Genomic DNA, 27,358 nt, shown 5'->3' on the forward strand with positions numbered 1-27,358 from the left:
AAACATGCAACTCTTGTTAAACAATGAGGAAAAGTTTGAATAACTATCAGGGCAGCTTAGAGACAAACTCTGCCACATGCCAACATCTGTTTCCTGGAATTGACATGAAGTGGCACATAATTTGAGGGAATTGGCTTAAGCCAGGAAAGCCCTGGGAAGCTGGGAGCCTCGGGTGAGACTTCGTGGGGTACAGATCTTGCCTTGGTCCCAACCAGCATGCCAAAGTCATTATTGCTGAGGATATCACCAATCATCACCCAATAAAGATAACCCCATACATTTGAAAAAGGAAGGAATAAATCATAAAATCACTTTTCCAATTTTTGTGGTGGTTGAGAAAACATTTCCACTGAGGAGGGTTCAGGAAAATTAGGTGGAGCTGGCAACAGAAGTTTTATCTACAAGATTTACTGAATTCCTAGTTCAGTCTTTAAAAATTCCAAATGTAAAACTTCTATTATCAAATCACTGAAAAGAGCATGTATGTCTGGTCTTACCAAAAGGGGAAAAATCTGGACAGGGCAATATTTAGCAGTTCCCAAATGACTAAAAGTACACAGGAACCAAGGAAATGCTGCCCTCGTGATCCCCCTCCACCGCACCACTTTGGAAAACACTTTGGGGCTCATGGTCTTATTTTTTTTGTCTAACGTGTTTTACCAATTGTCCAGAAAATCAAATCCCGTCTTCAAGACGACATTACTTGAGCTGACCTGTAAAGGGCACAAAAACAGCAAATTAAGGAAGGAGGTCTTTTTTTAGTTATGCATATCATCTAAAAACAGCATCTCATTTAAAATGACCCAAATGAAACAACCTGCTTCTGTCTGAGAGACTCCCTGACCTCAATTTGCCTTGGTGCTTAGAAGCAGAAAATTAGACAAAATTCAATGCAAGCTACACTCTGCTAGGATCCCACACCCCACCTCCCATCTGCAGGTCTGCCTGTGAGCAGTTTATAGATCTATCTGTTTGGGGGGTTGATGGGGGGAGGTGAGGAAGAATATGTATTTTTTCCATTTCTGAATGACAGGCATGTTTAAATGCCTTCCAGGGGCTGCTTTAGTCATCATGGAATAAGAGAACAAATCACAAAGGCAGTCTTTGTAATGTAAAACACACTCAGACAAAACAAAAATTATTTGCAAAGTTGAGGGGATATAAGGAAAGGAGGAAAGGAGGTAAAGCCTTTTTTCAGATTATGTGGAAGGTTCCGCAGTGACTTACCCTAGCCCTTCTTCGGATCAAGGATGGCTCACTTAAATGATGTGGGCTTAATTTAAAGGGTTCCTGTGAGCACAAGCTGCTCCAGCTGCAGTATTCAAAAACATTGCAACAGGCCAGCAAGCTGCCTGCAGTTTAAGCCACGCCCTTCCTCCCATGGGACACAAGCAGGTATTCACCTGGCGGAAGCAGCCCACCTGAGCCAGAAAACCTCAAAGTTCTGCATAACTGGCAAACAGAAAATGCTAATGTGGAGGTAATGGCAGGCAATGGGCTGGGCAACTTCTCTGGAGTCTATCCCAGACCCAGTTTTGCTGCGTTCTAAGAGTGACAGAGTCAACACGTGAAAAAACAAGGAGTTCAGGCAAATCTGCCTTTTTCTGATCTTCCACCGGTTTCCTAAATCCAGTGACAATTTCACTGTGCTTTGCACTCAGAAATCTCTTCCAAAGGATTGCATGCGCTCACTCCCACTCTCCACTCCTTCCATATCCTTTCCTGTTCTCTTTCCAGTTAAGACTCTCATATATTTGTTATAAATGCTTCCTTCGGGGCCTCCCTGGTGGCGCAGCGGTTGAGCGCTGGGTTGCGGAGCTGCCCGCAGCCTCTGCAGCGCCGGTTCGATCCCCGGCTGCTCCCCGGCCACCGGAGGAGGGTCCGCATGGCGCGCAGACCTCTCCTGCCGCCCACTGCTCCCCTCAGCAGTGTCCTTCGGTCCTTCTGCCTGTTCTGCTCCCTGCTCTGGCTCTGGTGAATTCTCTCACCCTCCCGCGCTTCTGACTGTACCCAGAGCTTGTATAAATAAACAAATAAATGTTTAAAAAATAAAATAAATGGGCCTTAAAATAAATAAATAAATAAATGCTTCCTTCGGAGTAAGACCCAACAGCAGAGGATGAGCACGAGATAGGGACAGCAGTGAGCTGAGCTGACCCGTAAGGGGCCACGGCAGGAAGACTGAGGATACAAACAAAAAGAAGTGACTAATGTGGCCAGAGGAGTCAGTGAGGGGAGGGGGGAAGTGCTGGCTTATGTGATGGGCAAGCCTGAAGGAGGGAGGTGGCTAGAAAGCTGAGGTGGAGCTGATGGAGGGTGCTCCCCTCAGAAGGCTCCCCTTCTGGAAGGAAACCGAAATGGTGATCAGCTGAGAGTCAGTATGGAAACACCCAGAACGCCATTCCAGGACACACCCAGAGGTCACGACCACAGCTCGACAAGAAAAAAACAACAGAATGAAACTGGGGAAAGGATGTGAACAGACATTTCTCCAAAGAAGATGACACGCATGACCCAGAGGCACATGAATAGACGCTCAGCATTGCTTATTAGAAACAGCTCTGGGTGCAAAACCTCCCAGCAGCTGCTTTGATAATAGCAAGGCTTCCAGGCCACAGTGGCGCTGACATGCTTGTTGAAAAGTAAGATCTCATTACTCACGGGATACCCCCATCTTAGGGCCGACACCTCAGGATAGCACTCCCCTGCGTTTCCTCCCTTGAGGTGTTCATCCCTTTCCCATGCCTCCCTGATCCCTCTGGCTCAGCAAAGACTCTGATCTCTCTAGAAAGTTCCAAATACCAGGAAGCATTCATGTGACTGAGCCTTGTCCATCTCCAGTGTGGACAGGACACAGAATCTTGTTTGCTCACCCAGGTGCACAAGTCATCCATAATTTCCTCCCTGAAATGGTTCTCAGACATGTCTACAAGCAGGGCAGGCTTAGATGTCCTTAAAAAAAAAAATTCTTCCCAGGAATAGAGGGGACGCAAAGAAGAGCTGAGGGTCCACTGGATCCTCACCCGGCACACCTGTGCATCATGAAAGAAGAGACTGTGCCAGAAAACAAATAGCCTGAGTGGCTTCTGATGCTGTCCTACTTCTCTGAGGCAGCACTGGCCATTTCTTTACCAGCAGGTCTGTTTTGCATGAAACAGCAAAGAGAAGACAAAATGTCCTGCTATGACTTAGAATAGGAGGAACACATAAAACCAACCAAACAAACAAACAAAACAGTTATTATGTTTCAGAACGGGCCTTGGTTGATGATGACCCACCTGGGGAAGGGCAGTGGGTATCTGGGATACAACCACAGACCAAGTCATAGGTTCAAGATCATTCAGGTATTTTTGAGTAGTAGCAGAGCTAAGAACCCAGCTCTCCAGGTCCCAAAAACCTTCTGAGAAGGGTGCAGGATGAAGAAGAAAGCTAGGCATCTGTGCCTGCCTGTGCTCCTCCAAAGCAAGGCCACCCACCTGTGTCGGTACAGGATCTGAGAACAGAGTGTCCTCCATGTCGTCCACATCCTCCCGCCTGGCCTCAGGAGAGGGAAGCTTCGGCAGGGGCTCAGAAGGGGTGACTTCATTCAACACACTGGTGCAGGCCTGGACGGGTGGGGGTCTCTCCTGCTCAGCAATGACACTGGGAAGGATGCGCTGCTCCTGGCGGGGATTGCCTGGCCTTTCCACCTTGGCCTCCCTGTCCTTCAGGACAGGGTCCTGCCGATAACAGGTTGGCAAGACCTTTTCACCTTTCTCCATGGACTTGATCTGGCTGGGGGTCAAGGACTGGAACTCAGCCTCGGGCCCATCCCCCCGGGACCGCTCGGCATTGATCTTCCAGAAGGACGCTTCCTCGTCCTTCCAGGAAGGACCCAGAGCATCCAGGCTGGAGGACTTGCTGCCCTGGGAGGATCGGAGGTTTTGGGAGCCCTGAGCAGCTTTGGACAGCTGCCTCAGGTCGCTGGTGGCTGTGCCGCTGCTTGGCTCTTGGATGGATAAGGAGGAGATGCTGAACTCCATCTGACTCTAGAATGGAGACACAGGGTGGGGGAAAGAAATCGAGGCTTATAACCAACCAGAACATGTAGGACAGCTCACCCACCTCCTTCCCAGCAGCATTAACACCAGCCGCTTCCCAAATGCTGCAGCTTCCTATCTGCCCTCACTGGCTCTCAGCAGAACTGCCACAGTTTACCTAAGACAGCAAAGGTTTCGATACCACGGTCAGCACAGTGTTACACCTTAGAGTGAAGGCCCCTGCACCTGCACAGCAGCTGCACAGCCCACACACCTGCACTTGGTGTCCCAGAAATGCTTCCCTTGATCTGATGCTGCTAACCGCCTCAACCCCTAACAGTCACAATGTTGAGCTGCTCATGGTCACCTATACTTTCTCTTAGGACAGACCACTAGGAGGGTGTCACCCCCAGCTCTGCGGAACGAGCAAGTTGCGGTCTCAATCAACTCTAAAGTCAGTGTTGAAAATTTCTCTTCCTCGCCCACTTCTTTTTTTTATTTTTTAAAGTAAACCAATAAAACTGTAATACAGAAAGTCAGGGAATCAAAAGAAAAAAATCCTCCATAATGCCTGCCTCTTCCCAATCACTACCACTTTTTGTATTTTGGTATCATCCTACCCATATACACATTTTAAGAGGCTGCAGTTTTGTTAGGAATAGAATTTGGGGTACTGTTTATTTCACTTATTCAGAAGCATCATCCATGGTGTTTATGGTGTTCGTAATCATTTTTAATGGGTACAAAATAATTCAATGAGCGGCTGCCTCACCATCTACCCAACCATTTTCTTATTATCAAACAATCTGCTGGTTCTAATCTTTGTTGCATATGGTTCTCTCCAACTTGGAGTCAATTTGGGGAAATGAAAGCTCAAAATACGAAGCCTTTTGCTTATGGTTACAGTGCAGACACCAAGCCTGTCTCTCAGAGGCCCCACTGCTGATGCTGTATATCAGAGCCACCTTTTCAGTCCTGCTTCTGAGTTGTCACTGAGTGTAGACTTAAGACTGTTCTAACTTTAGGCACAAAATGTGGTTTCTTATTGCTTTAATGCACATTCCCTCATTTAAAATATAGCCGATTCAGGTCTTTTACTTTTTACACACAGCACCCTCCCAGGACTCACTAGCGGGCATGGGCGTGTCTGCTAGGGCAAGTAGGAAAACAACCGCTTATCTTGAGAAATACAGGTCCTGAACCCAGAGTGGCACTGTTCTCTCAGCTTGAGATTGCTCCTCAAAGCCCGGATTCTGATGGCCAGTCTCCCTCTCAAGGCTCAGAAGATGAGATGCCATGAAGAACTCAAGTTCAAATAGCAAGCACAGGCTGCTCTGAAGCTCAAGGTAGTAAGAAATAAACCCCCAGAAAAGGACCTCACAGTCCTGGTTCTGGCAGATGCTGTGGTTCAGAGCCACAGTTGCTGAATATACTGCAGTTATTGAATATGAAAAAGGACATGAGGCACCTTTTTTTATTGTAGGGGGCTTTGGTGTGGTGTTTTTGTTCGTTTTTAACTTCTCTCTGCAAATGAGAAACTGGAGGTTTGATGCATTTGAGTAAACGGTTCTAGGCCACTAATCCATTAGGAGAGAAGGCAGCTGGGAGGGTCAACCTGGATTGAGTGACTCCAGTTCTGAACTGCACTGGGCATCACATTAACAAGCCAGGGGACACCAGGGACAACATTCAAGACCAGAGAATCCTGTCCTCAGCAGGGTCCTATAAGTATATCAATGATGTGATATGATTTTTAAAGCACTGTGAATCATTCTCAATACTCTGCATATTTCCAAATTCCACCATAAAATACCGGGAGATTGTGGGCACAGAGATGATGGTTTCTTAAATAAGCAAATAGCTAAAGATAGCTCGGAAGTAAGAACTCAGACTCAGAGAACAGAGCTGACTTTGATCTAGAAATTGTAGAGTAAGGAAAGCACTTAAAACTGAGCACTTCATCAAAACCCACACTTATTTTAGGACTAGCAATTTCTCCAGTGGGGATCTCTACTTAGAAGTCTCTGGAAGGCTAGGCAGAACATTTGTCTACGTGGGGGGCAGCAATGAGCCAAGCCCAGGCTGCTGAGAAGAGAAGGTAGTCCCAGTAGACCACTGTTAAGGGCACCCAAGCAACACTTAGCTGGACCTGATGCCCTGGAACAGGACAGAGGTTGTTTCCAGGCCTCCTGGGGCAGTTGGAGTCATGTGACAGACAGCAGCTCAGGGGAGGGTGACAACTGTAGGAAGAGAGGGTACTGCTCACAGAAGTGGCTATCTGGTTGGTGGGGGGCTTTAGGGGAAGAAATCAGAACTTACAGTAGGAAAACAGTTCTGGTATATTTGCTTCTAAATCTTTTCCTTAATCATGTTTTATTTTTTTATTTCGCAAATAAAATATGATTACAGTCTCCTTTTAAAAAATAATCCTCCCCGATCAGCAATACTGAGACTGGGTTTCTTCCCCACAGCTCACCCTGAGCAAAAGGAGTCATTCGCATTTAAAGCACACAACTGTGGGAAGGGGTAAGAGGAGGAACTTTTTTCCTATCTTTATTTCATGTTCTGCCCAGGAACCTGGGCTTGGGCAGGATCTGTGGAAGAATTGTGCCGCCAGGAGTGTGATTCTACCCTGGGGTATCATCAGTTAAGATGCCTGTGCTCACAGCACCAGGATGGGGTGAAGAGTGGCTCTCAGCTCATTCTGAAAGATGCTCAGTCCTGCAGGCCACATGGAAATACACCTCTCATGTCAGCTCCCTTTGCCATTTCAAAGCGGGCTTGAACTTTACATAGTCAACACAGACACTGATTCACAATGATGCACACCTGAAGCTTTCCAAATGCACTACAACATCAACAAAAATTTGATAAGACAAACTAGGTTTTCCTGGGTTTCCCCTCTGTGACTCCAGGGAGTTTACCTCCCTGCTGGCTGTGCCCGCTTCTCCAGCAGATCTAGTCATCCTGCTTCTGTGAGTTGTTCTCTCCCTAGACACAGTCCACTAGACACCCATCCAAGTTGCCCAAAGGCACCTTGCACTTGCTGGTTTCCTTCCCTTTAGAGCTGAGACCTGCTCCTCCTCACAGTAAATGGCCAAACCCACTTATCAGCTACCCGATCTCAATGTTGGATTTGTTCCCCTTAATTTTTATTTATTTTTTTTATCCCCTTAACTTTTAGCAAAAAGGAATAATCATCATTTTTATCTGTGAAGATTAAGTCAGCAGAAGCACCTCAGGCTTTCAGAACAGTCCCTGGGATGTAGCAAGTGCTCAGTAAATGTGAGCTACTTTGCTCTTCTCTCAAGTTCTATGTGTTTTGCGGTCAGCAAAGCTCTACCTCCATGACCACACGTTATCGGGCCTCAGCCGGATTCCCAGTGGTTCCTTGTGGACTCCGGCCCTCTGCTGCCTTCCTCTAGTCATCAGGGATGTAGCACATAGTGCCTGTCCCCCTCGCAAGCACATACAGCATCTGTCCCCGGAACAGCAGAGTGGGGTGAATGCTACTCTGGAGCCCTCTTCCTGGGTGCCCAGTATGGACTCGTGGAATCTGAGATGCGCCATTCCCCACAGGCATCATGGTCCAGCCTTTTCCCTGTCCTGTGGACTCTCTCAGAGTCTGCAGTCCTAGAACTGCTGGGAACCCTGACCTCTCCACCTTTGGAGATGCCTTTGGGAGGAGGGCCCTGGACACCTGTGTCCTCAGACCCTGGAACAGATCTGTGGTCAGGAGGACAGTCCTGCCTTGTGCAACAGCCAGGCTGCAGGGGCAGTCCCTGGCTACATCCCAGGGCTGTTCTGAAAAGCTAAGGTGCTTCTGTTGACTTAATCTTCAGACCAGCAAAGAGGACTGCACCCCCTCCACCTGGGCTCAGAGCAGGTACCGGGCCCAGGAGGGTGTAAAGTAGACAGATGTGATTTTCTTGTTTCTGGGAAAAATATCTGGTTTTGCAGGTGTGCGGAAAGAGCTTTTTGGGAAAAGAAATAATATCAGCCTTGTCCCGCCACACTGAGCAACACTTATGGGGCCCAGCTGAAGGACACTGCCTGCAAAAGGCCGCAGATGGTCAAGAGACTCCAGCGCATCCACATTGGGTACCGACAGGAAGTCAGGGCAGGGGTTCAACTCAGTAGTCTGTGAGAAGGGAGTAAGCAGAAGCTTTCTTCCCTTGAGGTAGCAATGCTGACAGCCCCACCTACAATGCCCAGGTGCTTGCTGAAGCCCAAGGTAGAGGCACCAGGAGGATTTAGTCCAGCAAAGCCAGGACTGGGCATGGGTCATCCCATGTGGGGAACTGGGTCTCAGCTGGCCACGTCCGTTCTAAAAACAGAAAGGCCACAACTGAGCCCAGGATCTATTTTTATTCCCCACTCACTGGAGAGGAATGTGTGATATTTCAGCAAAGGGAGAGTGCATGCAGCCAAAACTAACTGTTTGGCTTGGCAGCCTCTGGCAGATCTAAATTGTTGAGACAAAGGCTGCAGAAACATTGTCAGAAAATATAATTGTTTACTGGAACAAATCCTAATTCACAAACCGTTTGACATCTATTCTCCCACCTCTCTCTCCAAAGAAGAGGAGGAAGATGGGAAAAATAGTGAGAACTTTTAGAATCACAAAATCGGTACAAGTGACCACCTAATGGGGTGGTCAGCACAACTCGGCCACTGGAGACTGAGGGAATAAGAGCTGCCTGGCTGGCGGACCACTTGCCCCTAATCCCCAGATGTGGACAGGGCACACAGGGACCTAAAGAGCTGGGCAAACAAATGGATTAATCCTGCTCCAGTTCCACTGCCCCTTGCTTGGGCTCCATGGCAACACCAGAAAACCCAACAGAGACCTAAGGGGGGAGGGGGGAGTGCAAAGGGCCTCATTGTTATAAAGTTAAGAGAAAATAAAAGTCTCTCCTTCCAGGATTTGTCATCCCAAGGGATGCTGGGTTCACATCCCCTGTTTTATGCCTGGATTTCCCTGTCTATAAATTGGGGTTGTCGTGATGATGGAAAGGAAAAATGCAACAAAGACACTCACTGTTTGGGGCACTGTTGCCGTGATCTGGAGAATCCCAAGGAACTATTGGCAACAGGTCTGAAGGGCAGGCTGGACAGTCCCTGGCAGCTGAGGGTGGGGAGTCAGGCAGAGGCTGAGTCGGAAAGAACAGGGTCCCTGGGAGAGCAGAGAACAGTGCCTGGGGCACTGGGTTGAGAGAGCCACACCCTGCTCTCCCCACTTTAGAAAGGTGAATGAGAAAAGGCAAGGGTGGGCAGACCTGGTCATTGCACAGAAATGGGAGGGGGGGGTCTCGGTGAGGAAGGCAAGGTGAGGGAGGGCAGATGAGAAGGGCAGATGGGCAAGATGGGGTGACTGGGCACAGTGTTCCTCGGAAAGTTCTGTTGGCAGTGAGGAGGAACAGCAGAGCAGACCCAACTCGGGGCTAAGGGAACCACTGGACGAATGCCCTTCTGTCCTGCTGTGAGCGGGAGACTCCTGCCGCCAAGGACAGACCCAAGTTCCAATCTCCTCATTCACCTGTCAGCGACGCTCTCCCTGGGTCCCTGGGTGCTGACCTGTCAGGAACAGCGACACAAGTACCCAGCACCCATAAGCAGGAGGCTTATGCTCCTGAGGGCCTGCTTCTCTTGCGGAGGAAGGGCTGGAGCTCCCCCTATTCTGGGAAAGCTGTCTGACCCTCAGAGATCTTTGATACCAAAGGAATGAAGGAAACCATCCCCACACCCATCTACTTACTATCCCCAAATAAGCAGCTGGACATCAGAAGGACTGGGGTTGAGAAAAAGGAAAAAGCCAGACATCCTGGGGGAGGAAGGCGGGGAATGGGGGGGGGGGTGTCCCCAGAGCCCCAGCCAGGGCCTGACCTGCCTCCCCAGGCATCTCCTCTACATTCCCCAGCCCAGACCGACTGGGGAATGCAAAGAATCCTTTCCATACTCTGCCCCCCTCTCTGCAGCATTCCAAGTGCTGATTTTTTCCTCTTGAAACTTCAGGAGCATGAGAGAGGAATCCACCACGGGGCCCCAGGGGCACCCTCTCCCCCAGAACGGCTGCCAAGCTGACAGATGAGTGGAAAAGATGATGGCCACAACCATGCCCTTGCCTGGGCTGCTCCCCCTCTGAGCCTCTTTCCTGTGATGGAAGAGGTCAGAGCCGCAGAGGCACAGGGCCCACGCCAGCCTGGTCAGGAAGAAAGTAACTCAGTAAGGGAGGAACAGGCTGGAAGACGGAGAGGATTCAAAGAAGCCAGGTGCTCGGCTGTAGCCCGAGACCACCTTGCACTAGCTGGGCTGTCATGGGCTCTGCAATCAGAGCTGTGTTTCACTGAGGCAGGGTCCCAGCTCAGAGACAGCTCATGCTCTGCAGCTGGAGCTGCCAGCGGCTGGCCCAAGTAAAGAAGCCCATACAGAGATCCAGTAATTGGGTGAGAAGCCCCAAGTCCCTGAGATTCTTAGCTCAGCCCCATAGCCAAGGCCTGGGGTCAGGCTCACCCTTGTCTCAGTTGACCCGGGATATAAGCAGAGCCAGGACATGAAACCAAGGGAATCCTCTCCTTGTGGAACACCCTGACACGAGCCCCTCTGTCCCGCTGTGGGCAGGATTCCTGCCAGCCACAGACCTGAGCTCAATCTCTCATGTCCATTCAACCTGCCTGTGGGGAGTTGGGGAGCAGACAGGGTGTGGGCATTTCCCAGCCAGTTGGTTTCAGGAAGCTGAAAAGTCAAAAGTGACAAACAGCTGGGCACATATTTGTCATTCACGAAACATCTGCTGAGCTGTCCTCTGGAAAATGCAGGCACACACACCTACCAACACGTGCATAGATATGTGTTAAGTAAGTGGGGAAGATGGCTGAAAGGATGCCTGTGAGGACAAAGCTTTTCTCCTGCATGAGTTTTGCCAACAAACGGAACTAGCCACTCACTGTTATATGAGTGGAGAAGTGTTTACTCATCGCTGAGCATCTAGCCCAATGTTCTGACATAGACTGCATATGCGGTAAATGTTCACTGAACTTCTGAAAAAATCAAAGGATGATGTCATAGAGACAGAAAGCAGAATGGCAGTTGCCAGGGGCTGGGGGAGTGGGTGGTAAGTGTTAAAGGGGACAGAGTTTCCGTTCTGCATGATGAAAGAGTTCTGTGGACAGATGGCAGTGATGGCTACACAATGGTGACTGAACTGCACACTTAAAGTGGACAAAGAGGTCAATTTTTTGTGTATTTTACCACAATTAAATATTAAAGTAAAATAATCAATGGGTGGCGGAAAACAATCGAATAAGATGACCCAGTGCCACAGCTGCCAGGGTATGAAATTTCAGATTAAAAATGGCTACAAATTCTTCCACTCTCTGTAATAAAGTGTGCCAAAGCCAAGAGGTAGAGCACTCTGGCTTAAGGCTAGGGAGGGCCAATTGGCAGAATGTTCTAGAACGCAACATTGACCAGTGAATAAAGGAATAAACTCCTTCATTGGTTCTTTGGAGTGCTCTCTATTTTGCCTCCTCAAAGTCTAACACGAAACTAATTCTCACTCCACGAGATCAAAATAAAATGTGAGGAAGACACAGAGCAAGCCAACCAGGTGGCAAAACCAACAGGTTCTCTCGTTGAAAGAGAATATGACATGGGACTGAGAATTCCGAGCCACCCAGACTGTGTTTTTTACTGAAAGGATACAAGTTAAAATGAGAGACACATATAAACTTGATTTTATTGAATCTTCTCTATTTACCAGATTCCTCGGCACCAGGCTGGTGTCTGTGGACCATTAGCACCACAAGTGTGACCCCCACACACTGTATTAGCTCTCTCTGCTCTCAAGGCCTTTTCCAGTGCCCCGCTCCCCACGTGGGTCCTGGTAGTTGAGCCCTGTCCCTTGGCTAACCCGAACACTATCTCATCCTTGTTGCAGAATGTCACCTGCAGCAAGTTAATAATAGATGAAATGTCCCATCCCACACATAGCTGAGTCAGAAACAATAAGGTAAATTCTTAAGAGAGCAGATATCACAGGGCACACAATGGCCTGAGGGTGTAGGATATTTTAACAATTTTCACTTCTCTGCCTTCATTAATGTTATATCCTCAAACACAGGGTCCCCATCCCAGAAGATCTGTGCTGTTTTCTGGGCCACCCCACCCGAGGCTGTTCCTCCCCAACCTTCAGAGAACCCACTTGTCTGCTGCCACTGGCTGTCACGCATGGGATGAGTGCTTTCCTAAGTTACCCATTGGGGGACCATAGAGGAGGAATATTGAGAGCTGCTGCCCAATGCCATTATAATGCTATGCTTTTCACCCACCTGCATCCTTCACAATGTCATGCAACAGAGGATTTCCTATTGGCTTTAGGAGCTACAGTGATTCCAGGCTTGATATCCTTGATAGCCTCCCTCCCCCACCTCCACCCCAACCAAACCTCCAACCAGTGACCAGGTCCTGAGGGAGACTGCAGTACCTAGTCATACCATTTTCGCTCACTCTGCACAGACCGAGGTGATTAATCTGCAGTGAACATAAAAAATAACACACACAGGATGCAATGTTTGCATCTTTATTTTTAGAATGTTGAGGACCCAATGTAATAGCATCCCGAAGGCAGGAGAAACCTGGGCTTGCTGAGTGAACAGGTTTGTCTGTGTCAACGTCAGGTATTCTCAGAAATCAACTCTTACCTATAAGTAAGAATCACCTCCATTTGCATCTGCTTCCACATCCTAAGGCCTGACCGCTTCACTTGGGATGATCAGAATCCTTTACTAGATGCTGTCCATGTGCAAGAAGGCCAGCTGACCTATCCAGCTGAACCTCTGTCAGGTATTTCATTTTTTCACCTAAAGATTTATTTATTTATTTTTGCATAGAAGAACTGGGGTGTAGGCCAGAGATGCAGGGGGTGAGAGGATTCACCAGAGGCAGAGTGGGGAGCAGAACAGGTGGATTTACTGAAATACACTAAGGGAAGAAGCGGACAAGACAGGAGAGGTCTGCTGCGCCACATGTGGGTTCATTTTAAGACACAGGTTCCCCCAGAGGGACTTGTAGGACCTCCTGCTGACCCCCTCATGGCTTCACCCCTCTCTTGCAGGCTCCTAAATACCCATTTCTGCTGCAATGACAATTGAGGGGACAAGTGAAAAGCCAAGAAACAAGCTCTTTCAAGCATCAGTGTTTGAAAGCCTGGACTGACCTCAAGTCCAAGCCCTATTCCAGGCCCACAGTAGCTTCATTAATCCCTCTATGAAAATATCCCTCCCCCACACAGCACTAAATGTTCTAGAATTCAGAGAATCCCAGTTTTTTTTTCCCTTGGGTTACAGATACCTCCTCTTGGGTTACAGATACCTCCTCTTTGCTGCTTATTAATGTACTTCTACTGTGGCAACTAGGGAGGTGAGGGGAATGAATTAAAATCATTTAAGCCTGATGCTCTTAAGCAGGGAAATGAATTAACAATGGCTAAGCTTGATGTTTATAAGCAACTCTGGTCACAATAATAACATGAATGAATGAATGACCAGGAGAGCAGAACTAATGATCCAAGTTGGGTTGTATTTGCTAATACATGCACTCGTGTATCAAATGGCTATTTCAGCCTCATATGGTTTCCCTTTCACTCTCAGAATGCTCATGGCTTAGAGGTGACCCCTTCAGGTATTTTGGATAGGTCAGCGATCTGGTCTCTGCCAATATCGCTCTTGTCTCCACACTACCCAACTTCCTGTCTCTGTTAATCTTGTTTTCATTTCAATGGAAGCAGCTGTTGCCTCCGCTGCCAAAAAAAAAAAAAAAGCTTCCTTCAAAGCTTTGCCTTCTGGAGCAACCCCATGCTGAGGGTCAGTGGGTGGAAGTAGGAGAAAGGGGCCCCTGCTTTCTCAGGTGACGAGAAGGTCCATCAAAGGACAACCGAGGGCCTCCCTGGTGGCACAAGGGGTTAAGATGCAACCTATGAAACTGTCTGCAGCCTCTCCAACATGAGTTCGATACCCAGCCGGCCAGGGAGCAGTCGCCCACATGGTGCAGCAGACCTCTACTGCCTCGCCCGCTGCTCCCCTCAGCAGTGTATTTCGGTCAGTCTGCCTGTTCTGTTCCCCGCTCTGTCTCTGGTGAATCCCCTCACCCCCCACACTTCTGGCCTAAACCCCAGCTCTTGTATGCATAAATAAACAAATCTTTTTTAAAAAAAGGACATCCGAGAGCCCGGGTGAAAGAACCACTACTACTTTAAATCCCACCAGGGACCCACATGTGTGTTCCCTACTCATCATAATTATCTCTCCTCATCCTCTGCTTTCCTTTGGGCGGTAGACACATCACCTGCAGCCTGGCGGAGGGGTTAATGCTTTCTGAATTTTTGAAATGCTGAAACATACACACACATATGTAACACAAAGCAGTTCTCTTTAAAGGTCAGACAAATCTAAATTTAATTCAACTTACCCTTGTTTCCCAGGAAAAAGGGGCAGAGTGCTCATCTTGCCAAGTTATGTCCTGAAATAAAAATTCAAGAATAAATCTGAAATTCAAGCCCAAACATACCCCATCTACCCAACGCCATCTACCCAACACCATGGGGGGAACCAAAACTTAGGAACCACCTCCACTCCTAGCTCTCTAGCCTGATGTTTTGATGCTCTGCAAAGAACGTGCTGGCATCTCCAGTCCAGCTTCATCCTCACCTCTCCAGCAGAGGCTGCCAGGCACACCCCTTGCCGTGCAGGACTCCATGAGAGGGACTTGACCCCAGGCTCAAGGCTTAGCCCTATCAGAGATTAGCCCTGTGGCCATGTGGCCTTTTCTAAGCCTCAGCTTCCTCATCTGTAAAAGGAGAATTATACTTCCCTTGCAGGATTAAGTCACATAATAAATGAGCAGAACCATCTGCCAATCAACTCCAAGGCATCTGAGGTCCTCTCTCTCCCCAAGTGCCTGCTGGAGATCAGGAAAGTAGTGATCAGCAAAATCAATGAAGAAAATGCCAATGTACTTTGAGTACCAAATTATAAGAATGCTGAGATCCTTCTCTACCCTCACCAAGCAGAACATGCTTGGAGGGAGCCCTTCAGCAGTGCCGTGGAGAACTAAACCTTGCTCAGTGGCTTAAACAAATGATGGGGAAATCACCTTTCCATGGCTACCCCCTCCAAACCCCAGCAGTAGCCAAAGACTCATCTGAGCCCAGCTTCTACTGGGGATGGTATTTTATGAACCAAAAATCCGAGCACACTGAGCGATACAGACTGAAAATGAGGTAAACCATTTTAAATTGAGACTGCTCATCCATAAAGTACCCCAGGTGGGCTATGTCTATTTCCTGTCCCCTGAGTCTGGTTAGCAGGCCCCCCCTCCTCTACAGATGGGCCTACTTCCTTAAGAGTCAGAGCCACCCCAGCTTAGTCTCTGAGTTATAACCCCATGCTGTCAGGCTTTGAAGATGAAAAGGATTTTGCGTTTCAGTTAAACCCAAGTTACTTCTCAATTTACAAACCCTATCCCTCCAAATATGGAAATGGGCTGCTGTGAGGAATGGAGTTAAAAGGCTTTGGTGACTAGACATCCCCAGGCTGTAGGCCCAAACTTTAGCTGTAAGGGGGTTCAGCATGTGTTTCCCTGGGCGAGGAGGGAGAGTAAAACTGATCTAAATCACCTGAAACTCCTTAAAAATTCTATGATGTCAGGTTCCTCTAACTTCCTCTCATACGTAATAAAACAAGAAGGCCTCTGTTTTCAGATGAGAAAATTAAAGGAGGTCAATGGGATATAAATACCACTTATTTTAGATTTGGGCCTGTGGGGAAAAGTAAAGGGAAATCAACAGGAAAATACGCTCCTACGATCCAGTGGCCGCCTGGCTTGGGGTGCATGGGGGGTGTCTGCTCCAGATGCTGAGCTTCAGGGCAGGTCATCCTCACTCCACGGGCCCAAAAGGTTAACACTGACCAACACGCCACAGACTGCAACCAATATCACACAGGTTGGAATTCATTACATCCTACAGCTACTCTAATAATAATTTTGGCATTTAAATGTTAAGAGGATTTTGGTAATGTGCTTCTGAAATTAGTTGGTTACAAGAGCCTCATCTATCGTTGTTATGATTTCTCTAATAAAAGCCATGACTAGTCCAGGCCTCCCTGGTGATGCAAGGGATTAAGTCTCAGCACTATCAAGCTATCGCCAGCCACTGTGGCATGAGTTCGATCCCCAGCCAGGGGGTTAACCCACATGGCGCAGCAGACCTCTCCTGTCTCGACTGGTGCTCCTCTTAGCAGTGTATTTTAGTAGATCCTCCTGTTCTGCTCCCCACTCTGTTTCTGGTGAATCCTCTTTCCCCCACACCTCTGGCCAACACCCCAGCTCTTGTATGCATTAATAAGTAAAATAAATCTTTAAAAAAAAAAGTCATGACGAGTCCCCCAAAATTGTTCAAAAATGTAAAACTCTGGACTTAACATTCACTTCAAATGTGGTAGAAGTTTATAAATACAATAATAAATACACCTTTACACTTAGTGAATTCTATTAGAAACTACTGAGCAAATACTTTTGCAATTTTCTTTCCAATTTCAGAGCCAGTGAATTTTATCGTGTTTCAAGTATGTGGGACAGACAGCACCTGTGGACAGCGCTGTCTGCAGGGAATGTTCCTTAGGTTCCCCACAGCCCAGCCAGGAGCAGAGGCCCAGAACATGACCATCTGAGGTCACCTCTGAGCTCCCATGCACAAAGCCAGGCCACAAGCAGGGAGCAAAGAAGAACTGGCAGCTTTCCCGTAACATTCAAAGAATTGCTTCTGGGACCCCAGCAGCCCTTTGAAGGTCTTGACTACCCTCTGAAGGCCACCCTGGGGGCCTTTTGCCTACCCATCTTCCTACAGATGCCCTCTTTACAGCACCCCATCATGGGGAACCAGTGGGAATGCCCCCCTTTTTTCCTGAGTCCTTCTCGGTCTTGGATTCACACCAGAGCTGCCCAGACACCAGAGTCCCTATCAAGCGCCCTACCCTGTGGTCCCCAGACATGACTCTAAATCAGAACTTCCTAGACGCTATTTTAAACGGTAGATTCTGTGGTTCCCGCCTAACATAGTTTTTAAAAAACAACAACTAACTGGGTAATTCTAAAGAAGCCACCCTATGAGTGGCCTGCCTAGTTCAATCTTTCCAGGACACCTGACTCCTCATATCAGGAACTAGTTGGCCACACAGCGCTGAGCACTAGGGCTCAGGAGTCCACACCACGCGCAGTAGGTGCGCAGTAGGTGGCAGCCAGTGTCTCCAAATACATCCCCACCCCCAACACCAGTTCAGGCTGTTCTGGCACTGCCCAAGGTTTCTTTCCTTTCACGTATTGAAGTACCACTGCTTTACATCCTTGCTAGTGTGTTGAAACTATAGGATTCCCTCCCTCAGGTACAGTCCTCCACCATGGCCCACTGTACTCCCTGCCCCCTCTGCTTCTCAGGTTCTCCTCCACCCCCACTTTCTGGATGCCTCAGATCTATGGTCAGCTTTCAAGGATTGCTTTTAATGTCTGTATTTGACCCTTTGTTTGATTTCTCTGTGTTCCACATTTAAGTGACACCATTCAGTATTTCTCTCTCCTTCTGGATTAATTTGCGTAGTATAATACCTTCCAGCTCCATCCATGTTGCTGCAAATGGCTTGAGTTTTGATTGCTAAGTAGTATTCCATTGTGTCTATATACCATATCTTTTTTTTTTAAGATTTATTTATTTATTTAAGTATAGAAGAACTGGGGTGTAGGCCAGAGATGGGGGAGGTGAGAGGATTCACCAGAGACAGAGTGGGGAGCAGAACAGGCAGAGATACTGAAATACACTGCTAAGGAGAGACAGGAAAAGTCTGCTGCTGCAGCTCCTGGGTGGGGATCAAACTCAAACCACAGCGGTGATAGCGCTGAGACTTAACCCCTCGGCCACCAGGGAGGCCCTATATCATATCTTCTTGATCCACTCCTCTGTTTTGGGCATTGAGATTGTTTCTATACCTTGGGTCCCAGGTTTTCTGGGCCAACTCTACTTTGGAGCAGAGAATAGCATGGCTCTGTACGTCAGTACAACTAAGCAAGGCAAATTAACAGTGTTTTAATATGCTGCAAGCCTCCAGTTTAATTACCAATAGAGGCTGTCTTTTATTTCTAGTATTCTTCTTGACTTTCAAAGTTTGCATACAAAAATACAACTGCATTTCTAATAATGCTGTTACATAATTACAGTAATTATGTGGCCACAAGAGTAAACACTCTTATCCTGTAGCTGTGGTTTGTTCCATGTCACCTCCTACCTGGAATGCTAAGGTTCTAAAAGACAGACTCCCCACCATTAAACTCCCTTGAAATATATTTGTTTTTTCTTGAGTGATCCAGCGACAGAGTCAGCATCCCAGAAAACTGTAAGGAGCTTACTGGAACCATAAATGGCCATTGTACTCCTGAGGTCCACAAATGCAGGGAGTTTCTGGCTGACAGATGGCAATATCTTGACTTTAAAGTGAGAAATTTAAAACAGGAAATAACCGAAGCTGGAGAATGCATGCTCAGAGGGCAGAGCTTCAGGAGAGAAAGAGACGCCCTGTCGCTGACAGTCACCCCTCCGGGGATGTCAGGTGGCCTGGGCGTCCTGGCACAGCCAGCAAGGGGCACATTCTTCCTGGTGGGGGTTTAGAGTCAGCGTGTACCTTAAACACACAAGAGCATATTAAAAACAGGGGCGAGGTAAGTATGCGCTTTGGCACTTAGCCTACGGTGCTGAAAAGGCATATTCACACAAAACCCTGCACCCTGGAGATTATGGCAGCTCTAGACCGAATTACTAAAACTTGGAGTAATCAAAATGTGCTTCAGTAGGTGAACGAATAAACGAACTTCGATAGCTCCAGACAACGGAATACTGGTCAGTACTGAAAAGAAATGAGCTGGCAAGCCATGAACAGTCAACCAGGAGTCTTAAAGCACACTACCAAGTGAAAGGAGCACATGCAAAAAGATGACATATTCCACCTCAATGACATTCTTGAAAAAGTCAAACTATGGAGACAATACAAAGATCAGTGACTGCCAGGGTAGGCAGAAAGAAAGGGGTGAACAGGGCCTCCCTCATGGTGCAAGGGGTTAAGCACCACACTATGAAGCAATCTGCAGCCTCTGCAGCACAAGTTCGATCCCTAGCCGGCCAGGGAGCAACCCACGTGGTGCGGCAGACCTCTCCTGTCTCGTCCGCTGCTCTCCTCAACAGTGTATTTCAGTCAATCTGCTTGTCCTGTTCCCCACTCTGTCTTTGGTGGATCCTCTCATGCCGCCCCCTCACAGCTCTGGCCTGTACCCCAGCTCTTGTTTGCATAAATAAATAAATCTTTTTTAAAAAAGGGGGTGAACAAAGGATTTGAGGGGCTGTGAAACTATTCTGTATGATACTATAATGGTGGATAAAATATGATACATTTGTTCAGACCCATAGAATGTAGAGCACCAAGAGTGAACCCCAATGTAAACGATGGCCTCTGAGTAGTGATGTGTCAATGTCGACTCATCAACTGTGACAAGGGTCCCATTCTCGTGACACGTTGATAGTGGAGGAGGCTGTGCTTGTGTGGGGGTGTGGGGGCAGAGAGTTTAGGGGAACTCTACTGTCTGCTCAATTTTACTAGGAACCTAAAACTTCTCTAAAAATAATCTGCTTACAAAGTGTGTGGGGGGGGCAAGAAAGAAGAATGATAAAAATGCTTTTTTTTTAACCAACTACTTACTCCGAGGGAATCTTATTTATATATTTATAGAATTGATGCTGTTCCCTTTGACATGTAATATATTTAACTCTGCTGAGGTAAGAGGATTTCCATAACTGGAAGTACAAAACTGCAGTTCCAACAACAGAAAAACAGAACTTCACTACTGGGCAGGTTCCACCATGAATACAAATTCACAACGCCAGGCCTCCATGGACCCCAGAAACAAAAACTCTGCAAACTCTGCACATGCACGAAAACGGGAGCAGGCGGGTAGGTGGAGGCGCGCCCTCCAAGGAAAGGAAAATGAGGAGGAAGCTGAAATGGACAGTCCTGGCCTTCATTGGGCTTTTTGAGAAATGACTTTTTTTTTGGCTGGTACTAAGGGAATCTCTTGCTAAGCATGTAAATGTGTCTTCTGTCAATTAAAAGGTCACACCACACCTATCCACATCCTTCCCTCTCTGCATGAGAGGGATTGCTGTCCCACAGTAATCGGAGGGCCTGCAGGGCTGCCTCAGCTCCCAGGGCTCACCTGTTCAACTCCTGTCCTCCCTGGGAGCCCAGCTATGTGTGGCATCAGGCCAGTCTGGGCAGAGAAGCAGGAGCCTGAAAGGATAAGCCTGTGGAACTGGATTTTAACTCATGGCTGTGTTCTCAACTCCTGCCCCACCCAGGCGCAGCGACAAAGACAGCTAAATTCACCTGTCACCTTCTCTAAAAAATGCATGGATCTAAAAATGCCAGACAAAAGGTGCCAATCACCATTATACGTTTCACCTTCCTTAAAAATCAAGTTCATAATACTGAGAAATGAACCCTCAAATTTCCTTTTTGCTTTATTATTGAAGGTGGAAAAAAGAAAAGGCTGAGAGAGGGAAGGGGCGGGTTACCAAAGGACTCAATCAGAAAAGAGTAAGTGAACTGTCCACGCACCTGGTGCCCAGATGGCCAGTCCACAGCTGAACTAGCACAGAAGCTGACTCACAAGTCACTAAGTTATGACTCTGTGCTCAGCACACACCCATTTCCCAGGGCCAGACAGCTTTCGTTCTGGGATGAAGCCAGATATACAGGTTAAGTGAGCAGGGGGCAGTACACAAATGCCAGAGCTGTCAAAGTTCCTTCTTGCTCCTGCTCCTCCTTCAGATTACAGTGCCATCTCCCCAGCTTTAGCAGACCCTGAAAGAACCCCAGAACTCAAAGAGGGGGGCTAGGGATGAGGAGAAGAGAGGAGGGCAGGGGGGCATGCAGGAGGTCTCTCCACTCTTTACCTTTTCTTTTTTTGGTTACTCCAACTGCTTTTAATTTTCTAAGTGCAAACCAGAAACCCCTTAATTTTGGAAGAATAATTCAAATCATTCTCCTTATTCAAGGATATAGGAGCACTGAGCCTATAGCCCCATTTAAGAGGGATTTTCTTTTTTATTGAGGTAACGCTGGTGTGCAACACTGCAAATTTCAAGAATACAGCTTTACATCTTGACATCTGTCTATACCACATCACAGCCACCATCAAAGGTCTAACTAAACTCCCCGACCACCCCCTCAACCCTCCCTCTACCATTCCACTTCAACTCCCTCCCCTTTTCTTCTAGGAAACACTGTTCTGTTGTCATATTCTAAGGGTTCTGTTCTGTTTTTATTTGTTTTGTTTCTTTATATTCCACACGAATGAAATCACAGTCGTCGTCTTTTCCCCCCTAACCTATTGCACTAAGCATAACCCCCCTCAGGTCTATCGGTGTTGTCACAAATAGTAAGATTTCAGGGGCCTCCCCGGTGGCGCAGTGGTTGAGTGCTGGGTTGCGAAGCTGCCCGCAGCCTCTGCAGCGCCGGTTGGATCCCCGGCTGCTCCCCAGCCACAGGAGGAGGGTCCCACATGGCTCCTGCCGCCCGCTGCTCCCCTCAGCAGTGTACTTCGGTCCTTCTGCCTGCTCTGCTCCCCGCTCTGGCTCTGGTGAATTCTCTCACCCTCCCACGCTTCTGCCTGTACCCAGTGCTTGTATAAATAAATAAATAAATAAATAAATAAATAAATATTTTAAAAAAAATAGTAAGATTTCATCTTTCTTTTTAGCTGGGTAGTATTCCATTCATTATTGCTGAGGAATACATCTCACACCTTTATCTATTCATCCAGCAATGGACACTTGGGTGTTTTCGTGTCTTAGCTACTGTAAATGATGCTGCAATAAACATGGGGGTACATATATCCTTTCAAAGTAGTGTTTTCATATTCTTCAGACAAATACTCATAAGTGAAATCACCACCATTTCTTATTCCTGCCTTTTCTCTCCTTAGAGAGTTTGTGGAGTGGAGAGGTCCCCGGAGACCTGAGAATTGCTTATCATGAGTCATTGTGACACATTTTATCTTTTGACAATTATTCTCCAAAACAACCCTCTTCCAAAATGTCCCTGGTATTTTATACTGTCTAATTTTTAAAATAGAGATATTAGTATCTATAAAAGGAAAAGGAAGGGAGGGAGCAGGAAGGAAGGAGGGGCAGGGAAAGTGGAGAACTCAGGTATTACAGGTCCTGCATCAAGAAGTCACACAGCCAAACAAATCAAATACAACAAAAATTGGATAACTGAGGAAAGTTCTAGAAGGATAGTACAACTGCTTTATACTGATGCTCCAGCATTGTTTAAAACGTGTAACAGTAACACACCGGTGTTATTTTACAATTTTATAATCATGTATTATTTTTTTAAATCCTCTAGGTTAATCAGCCTGTACTCTAAGGAAGGAAGGGAGATGCAGGCCCTTCCAGGGTGCCCAAGGGCACCAAATAGATGGCAGCAGCTTAGCACGGCTTACTGAACTAGGATATTCTGACTCCCCAGCCTCCTGAGGCACCCATGGAAGATTTTGTGGAAAGGCACTTCTGCCAGTGGGGAGCAGGAGCAATGGGGAAGTAGGGCTGGAGAAGCCTCAGCCCTTCAGAGGTCCACAGAAGGAAGGGTCACCCTCAGGTAGTGGTCAGGTGTCTCAGAGTCAGGAAGGCCAAGACCCAGGCCCCAAAAAGGAGGTGAAAGCCAAAGAAGGAAGACAACACCCAGGCAATTCTCCAGGTTCCTGTAGGATCGGGAGGGAGGAGGGTGCCTGAGGGACACATCCACCAGCGGGGGTCAATCGAAGCTGCAGAAAAGCTGTCCAGCTCCAGGATGCATGCTATAGCACACAAAACCCTGGCTGCATCTCCTGGGAGTGATGTATGGAAACAGCATCCCTGCCACCTCTACCTGCTTTGTGGTGGGTGGAAGAGGCAAGTAGGTCCCTGAGCAGGAAATGCACTGGTTGCTGTATTCCCAGGGTCACCTGCTAATGGCCCACTTGAAGCTAAGAATGTGACACAGAGCTCGGAACCCTGTAACTCTCACCAGTGTGCTCAGATCCCGCTAGATCTAGGAATTCAGGAGAGAAGACAGGAGAGAAACACATTCCTAAAAATTCCAGAGGTTTTTTTTTTTTTCTTTTCTTTTCCCTCAATTTGATAACAGGAAGCAGCCGCAGCAGACTGGGGTGATCTGTAAACCCTTCTAAAATGAAAACTTTTCATCTTCCAAAGGAAGCCATTCCCGAAAGTTCACTGCTGGGGGAAGAGCACAGTAATGGAGAATCACCGTGTTAAAAGCATCCATTTGCAAACCTGTCTTAATGGTTAGACCAAATACTTGACCCAAAGGGCATGCGTCAGTCTGTCTTCTCTAAGCCAGGCCTGTGAGCTTCAGAGATCTTGAAAGCTGCTCATTCCAAGGGCAGAGAACCACACATTAAGAGACCAGGGCTTGGCTGGAGGGCATGGCCAGGACAGGAATTCAATATAACCCTCTTTTGCTGAGAGGTTAAGTGTTCCCAGAGTAGCAGCTCCAGCTTCTCTGTTCAGGAGGGGCTTGAAAGGAGGATGGAGTTAAGAAAGGGCCAGTGGCCTGGCACTGATGCTGTACTAAGATCTTAGGTTCACGTGAGGAGATTCTTAAAGGAGCTGGTGAAGCTCGTGGGAGGGCTAAGCACCCCTAAATCTGGAATACTGCTGGAAAATATTTGTTCAGTTGATTCCTATGGAAGAACTAACAGGTCCTGCATGGTGTCATTGGTCAAAGACAATCAACCTCCCTCTATACCCAGGCAGTCATGCAGGCAAATGCCTCCTGGTTGCACCTGTCCAGGGTAGGACCATCACACAGGCTACTTGGATGTATGAATTCTTCCCTGACCACTCACAGCCACCAAGAGATGAAGAGTCAGCATTCTAGAATCAAGTTTCTTTGTTCCTGCAATGCGTAAGAATGACTAGATTGCTCACATTTAGAGGCTGTGCTGGTAACACCTGACTGAAAATGTCACCATGTGGAATATAAAAATGCCACCGGTGATGAGCAAGAGGATATTCAAAGAATCAGGTCATCTCTTGTCCTAGGTGGCTGCAGCTGGCCTGACAGGCCACATCTCCTCTGCACCGCAGACAGAGCCAACTAAACCCTACGGCACCTCACTGGAGCGCACTAGGGCACCAGGGCAGGGCTACGTCTCACGTGGATGACTCTATAGGACCAACTCCAGACTGAGCACCGGCAGGGATTTCTTTATTTTGTGGTAGGGATTTTCACAAGTGAAAACGAGAGTCTAGCAATGTCAACACTCTCACCATCAGGAGCAGCAACTATTTTTGATGTCCAGAAGCTTTTTATATACTTTATCTCTCCTGTCATCCTGTAATGTTATTCCATTGTAGAAGGCAAGAAAACTGAAGCTCAGAGAGTTAGTGATTTACCACCTAAAATGGCCTGAAGCCAGAGTTCAAACCCCGAACTACAAAGTTCTCGTTCTTTCTGTTTTTAGGTCTTAGCAAAGGCAGGTGGTCTTTCATCTACCATTGAGGCCCTTCAGCAAGACCTGGGGTGCACCTGGGTCACCCACCATCAAAGTTGATGGTGTGTGGATGCTGGGGTGGTGTGGGCCCCTGGCATTAGAAACGGAGCACTGGAGGGCCCTAGGGAGCATCTCCACTACTCCACTCTGAAATTGGCGATGGAGGCCTCTGGGACCACAGCAGAAGACAGATCAAGTGGAAAAGGACAGAGCGTCCTACTCAATCTGGTTCAGAGCCCTTTTGGACAAATCCAGGGCCACTTATTTGGGTTGCTCTGTCCAGTTACCTACCAAGGGGTCACCCCACATCCTGTCCTAATCCATCAGCCCTTGATGCCCAGGAGCTGGCCCTCTTCCATGTACGGTCTCTCCTAGGAATGAGACCACCAACTCCACTTTGGTATCAACCTCTTGTAAGGTCTAAGGGAAGGTATCTTAACCCCCCTGGTGCCACTATACCATACAGCCATTGCAGGCCAACATGTACCCCAGGCAGTGTTGCACCCCATCTCTCCTAACATCCGGTGTCTATCTGTCTCTCTGCCATCTGTGCTGAGGTTGGTCTGAGGCATTCGGGGCATGCTCTCGGCAAGTTTGCCAAGCTGAGTTCTATTCTGAAACAGGGCTGGTTGGCTCTTAGACAGGCATGCAGGTACTAAAATGAACAGTTAGTTTAGTTGGCTTCTATATTACACAGGGTTTACAAATTAGCAAATTCAGTCTGGCATCCAGTTAAGGAATTATCACACAGGATGAGCTCGGTCACATCCTTCCTTCTAAGTGATATCGGGCCCTTATATGGAATAGACTTTTGATAATGAGCAGACTCGTGGATATTCTTAGCTGGACACCAAGCTAAGAAAAAAATAACACTGTCCAACATTTGTAAGTGCCTATAGGTTTATTTCCTCTCCTATTTATTTATTCATGACTCTTCAATGAGGCACCACCTGCTTTTTTCATCACCCAAACCTGAGCACAAACATAGCAAATGACTTAACAGAGATGCATATTTTCACACTAAAAATGTTTCAGTTCTAGGAATACTTTTGAAAAACTTATGTTTTTCCTGGCAAAGCCCTCCAAGTTTAAAATCCAATGGAGACTTTTCATTTAAATTTCTCTTAAGTTCTGAGAATAAGGCAATGCTGGCAGCACATTTCTGTCCTCAGCTTCTCTCACAGGAAAATGCAATGCTATATTAATAAACGCCTCGGCACATTCAAGTCTGAATACCAGGTTTAAACCTCATCCTTAACTAGACTCCTCAGAACTTCCTCAGAAAAACTCTCCAAGCCCTGATCCTCCTCCCTGCAGCCTCAGCGCCTTAAGAGAGTGCAAGGTTTATTTTTATACTTCTTACTCCTTTTGACTTGGCCTCTCCCTGCAAAGTTGAGTTTGAAAAGCCACTCAGCCACCGGGAAAGACCAAGTTTCTGAGCAGCACAGAACACTCAGGTCTTTATGACTTAGTGCCGGTCATCCCTGACTTTTTTCTTGTATTCTCAGTGTTTCTTCCTTTACCCCTACTGCTCTTCTAAAAGTCTGGGCGCAGTGTCTAGGTCTGAGACCTAAACATTCCCTTATATGTAAGAAAGATTTACTGGCGCTCATATAAGCTTCTTTTCCCTCAGTTTTTGGGTGGAAAAAACAGGGTCACCAAGCTCACCCCCAAAACAAAGCTGCACTTGGTACTTCCTGGGGGAAACAGCTTAGGGCTTTGGAATTAGCCTCCTAATTTTGAAGGCACTTCTTCTTTCTTGTTACCTAGCCTTGGCAACTTCACTTAACCCCATACAGCGCATCACCAGTATTAACATAATTGGCCCAGATCCTTTCCTGCAGGCATGGAGAGGGTACTATTATCCTCGTTTTACCCTGGGAAAAGTGAGGCTAAGGGACCCTCAGAGGCCATAAAGCTAAGCGGCAGAGCTGGATTAGCACCCAGGCGTGTCTGACTTAAAATTCCTGGCTGGCCCCACTCTGGTCTGCCTCTCTTAAGAGCAGCTGCCCACAGCAAGGGACACGCTCAGTACCTGGTGCGCTCCGGAGGGGCAGTTCCAGTTGGAGAACCCTGAAGACCTTCCATCAGCTATTCTTAACAAAATTTCCTCAGGGATCCCCATCCTACCTTGTGGGATAACTCTCCCACTCGCATCCCTGCGCCCCATCCTTTCCAGCTCCCACCCCCGAGGCGGGCTGGGGTGGCCGCACACCAGCAGGTGCCCGCCCGGTCGGGGGCGCTTCGGAGCGCAGAGAAGGGGCACAGGGTCCTGCACCTACCTCGTCCCCGAAGCGCACCAGCTTCTGGCCCGTGGGCCCGCGCAGGCCCGGGAAGCGCGCTAGCTCGTCGGGGTCCCCGGGGTCCCCGGGGTCGCGGGGAGTTGGGGTTCTCGGCCCCACCAGGCACCGGTCAATGATCTCGTCCTGCTGCGCGGGCGGCAGCCGCGCCCACTCGGGCCCGTACTTCTCGCGGATCTTCTCCTTGTCCTGCATGATCTTCCTGGCCATGGGGCTCAGCGACGAGAAGTAGGTGAAGCGCTTCCGCTCCCTGTCGTCCAGGGGCCGGTTCCCGCTCATGACCGCCGAGCGCGAGGCCGCGATCGCCGCCGCCATGGACGCCATACCCGGCCAGCCGCTCCCCCCGCCGCTCCGCGCCGCCCCCGCGGCCCTGGCGCCGCCTCG

The 27,358-nt window shown here is 48.0% G+C and overlaps 1 protein-coding gene across 1 annotated transcript; it reads right to left on the reverse strand.

Moving 5' to 3' along the window:
- Window positions 1-656: 656 nt before the first annotated feature.
- LOC311183841 (uncharacterized protein C1orf198) lies at window positions 657-27,298 on the reverse strand (the record flags this gene model as incomplete). The annotated part of the gene is made up of 4 exons (XM_084253487.1): window positions 657-713; window positions 3,477-4,028; window positions 14,487-14,537; window positions 26,957-27,298. 4 exons carry the CDS (start codon window positions 27,296-27,298, stop codon window positions 657-659), a joined length of 1,002 nt encoding a protein of 333 aa, XP_084109613.1.
- Between the last annotated feature and the right edge of the window lie 60 nt (window positions 27,299-27,358).

This window comes from Talpa europaea, assembly GCF_964194135.1.
Source record: "Talpa europaea genome assembly, chromosome: 14".
NCBI classification, from domain to species: domain Eukaryota; kingdom Metazoa; phylum Chordata; class Mammalia; order Eulipotyphla; family Talpidae; genus Talpa; species Talpa europaea.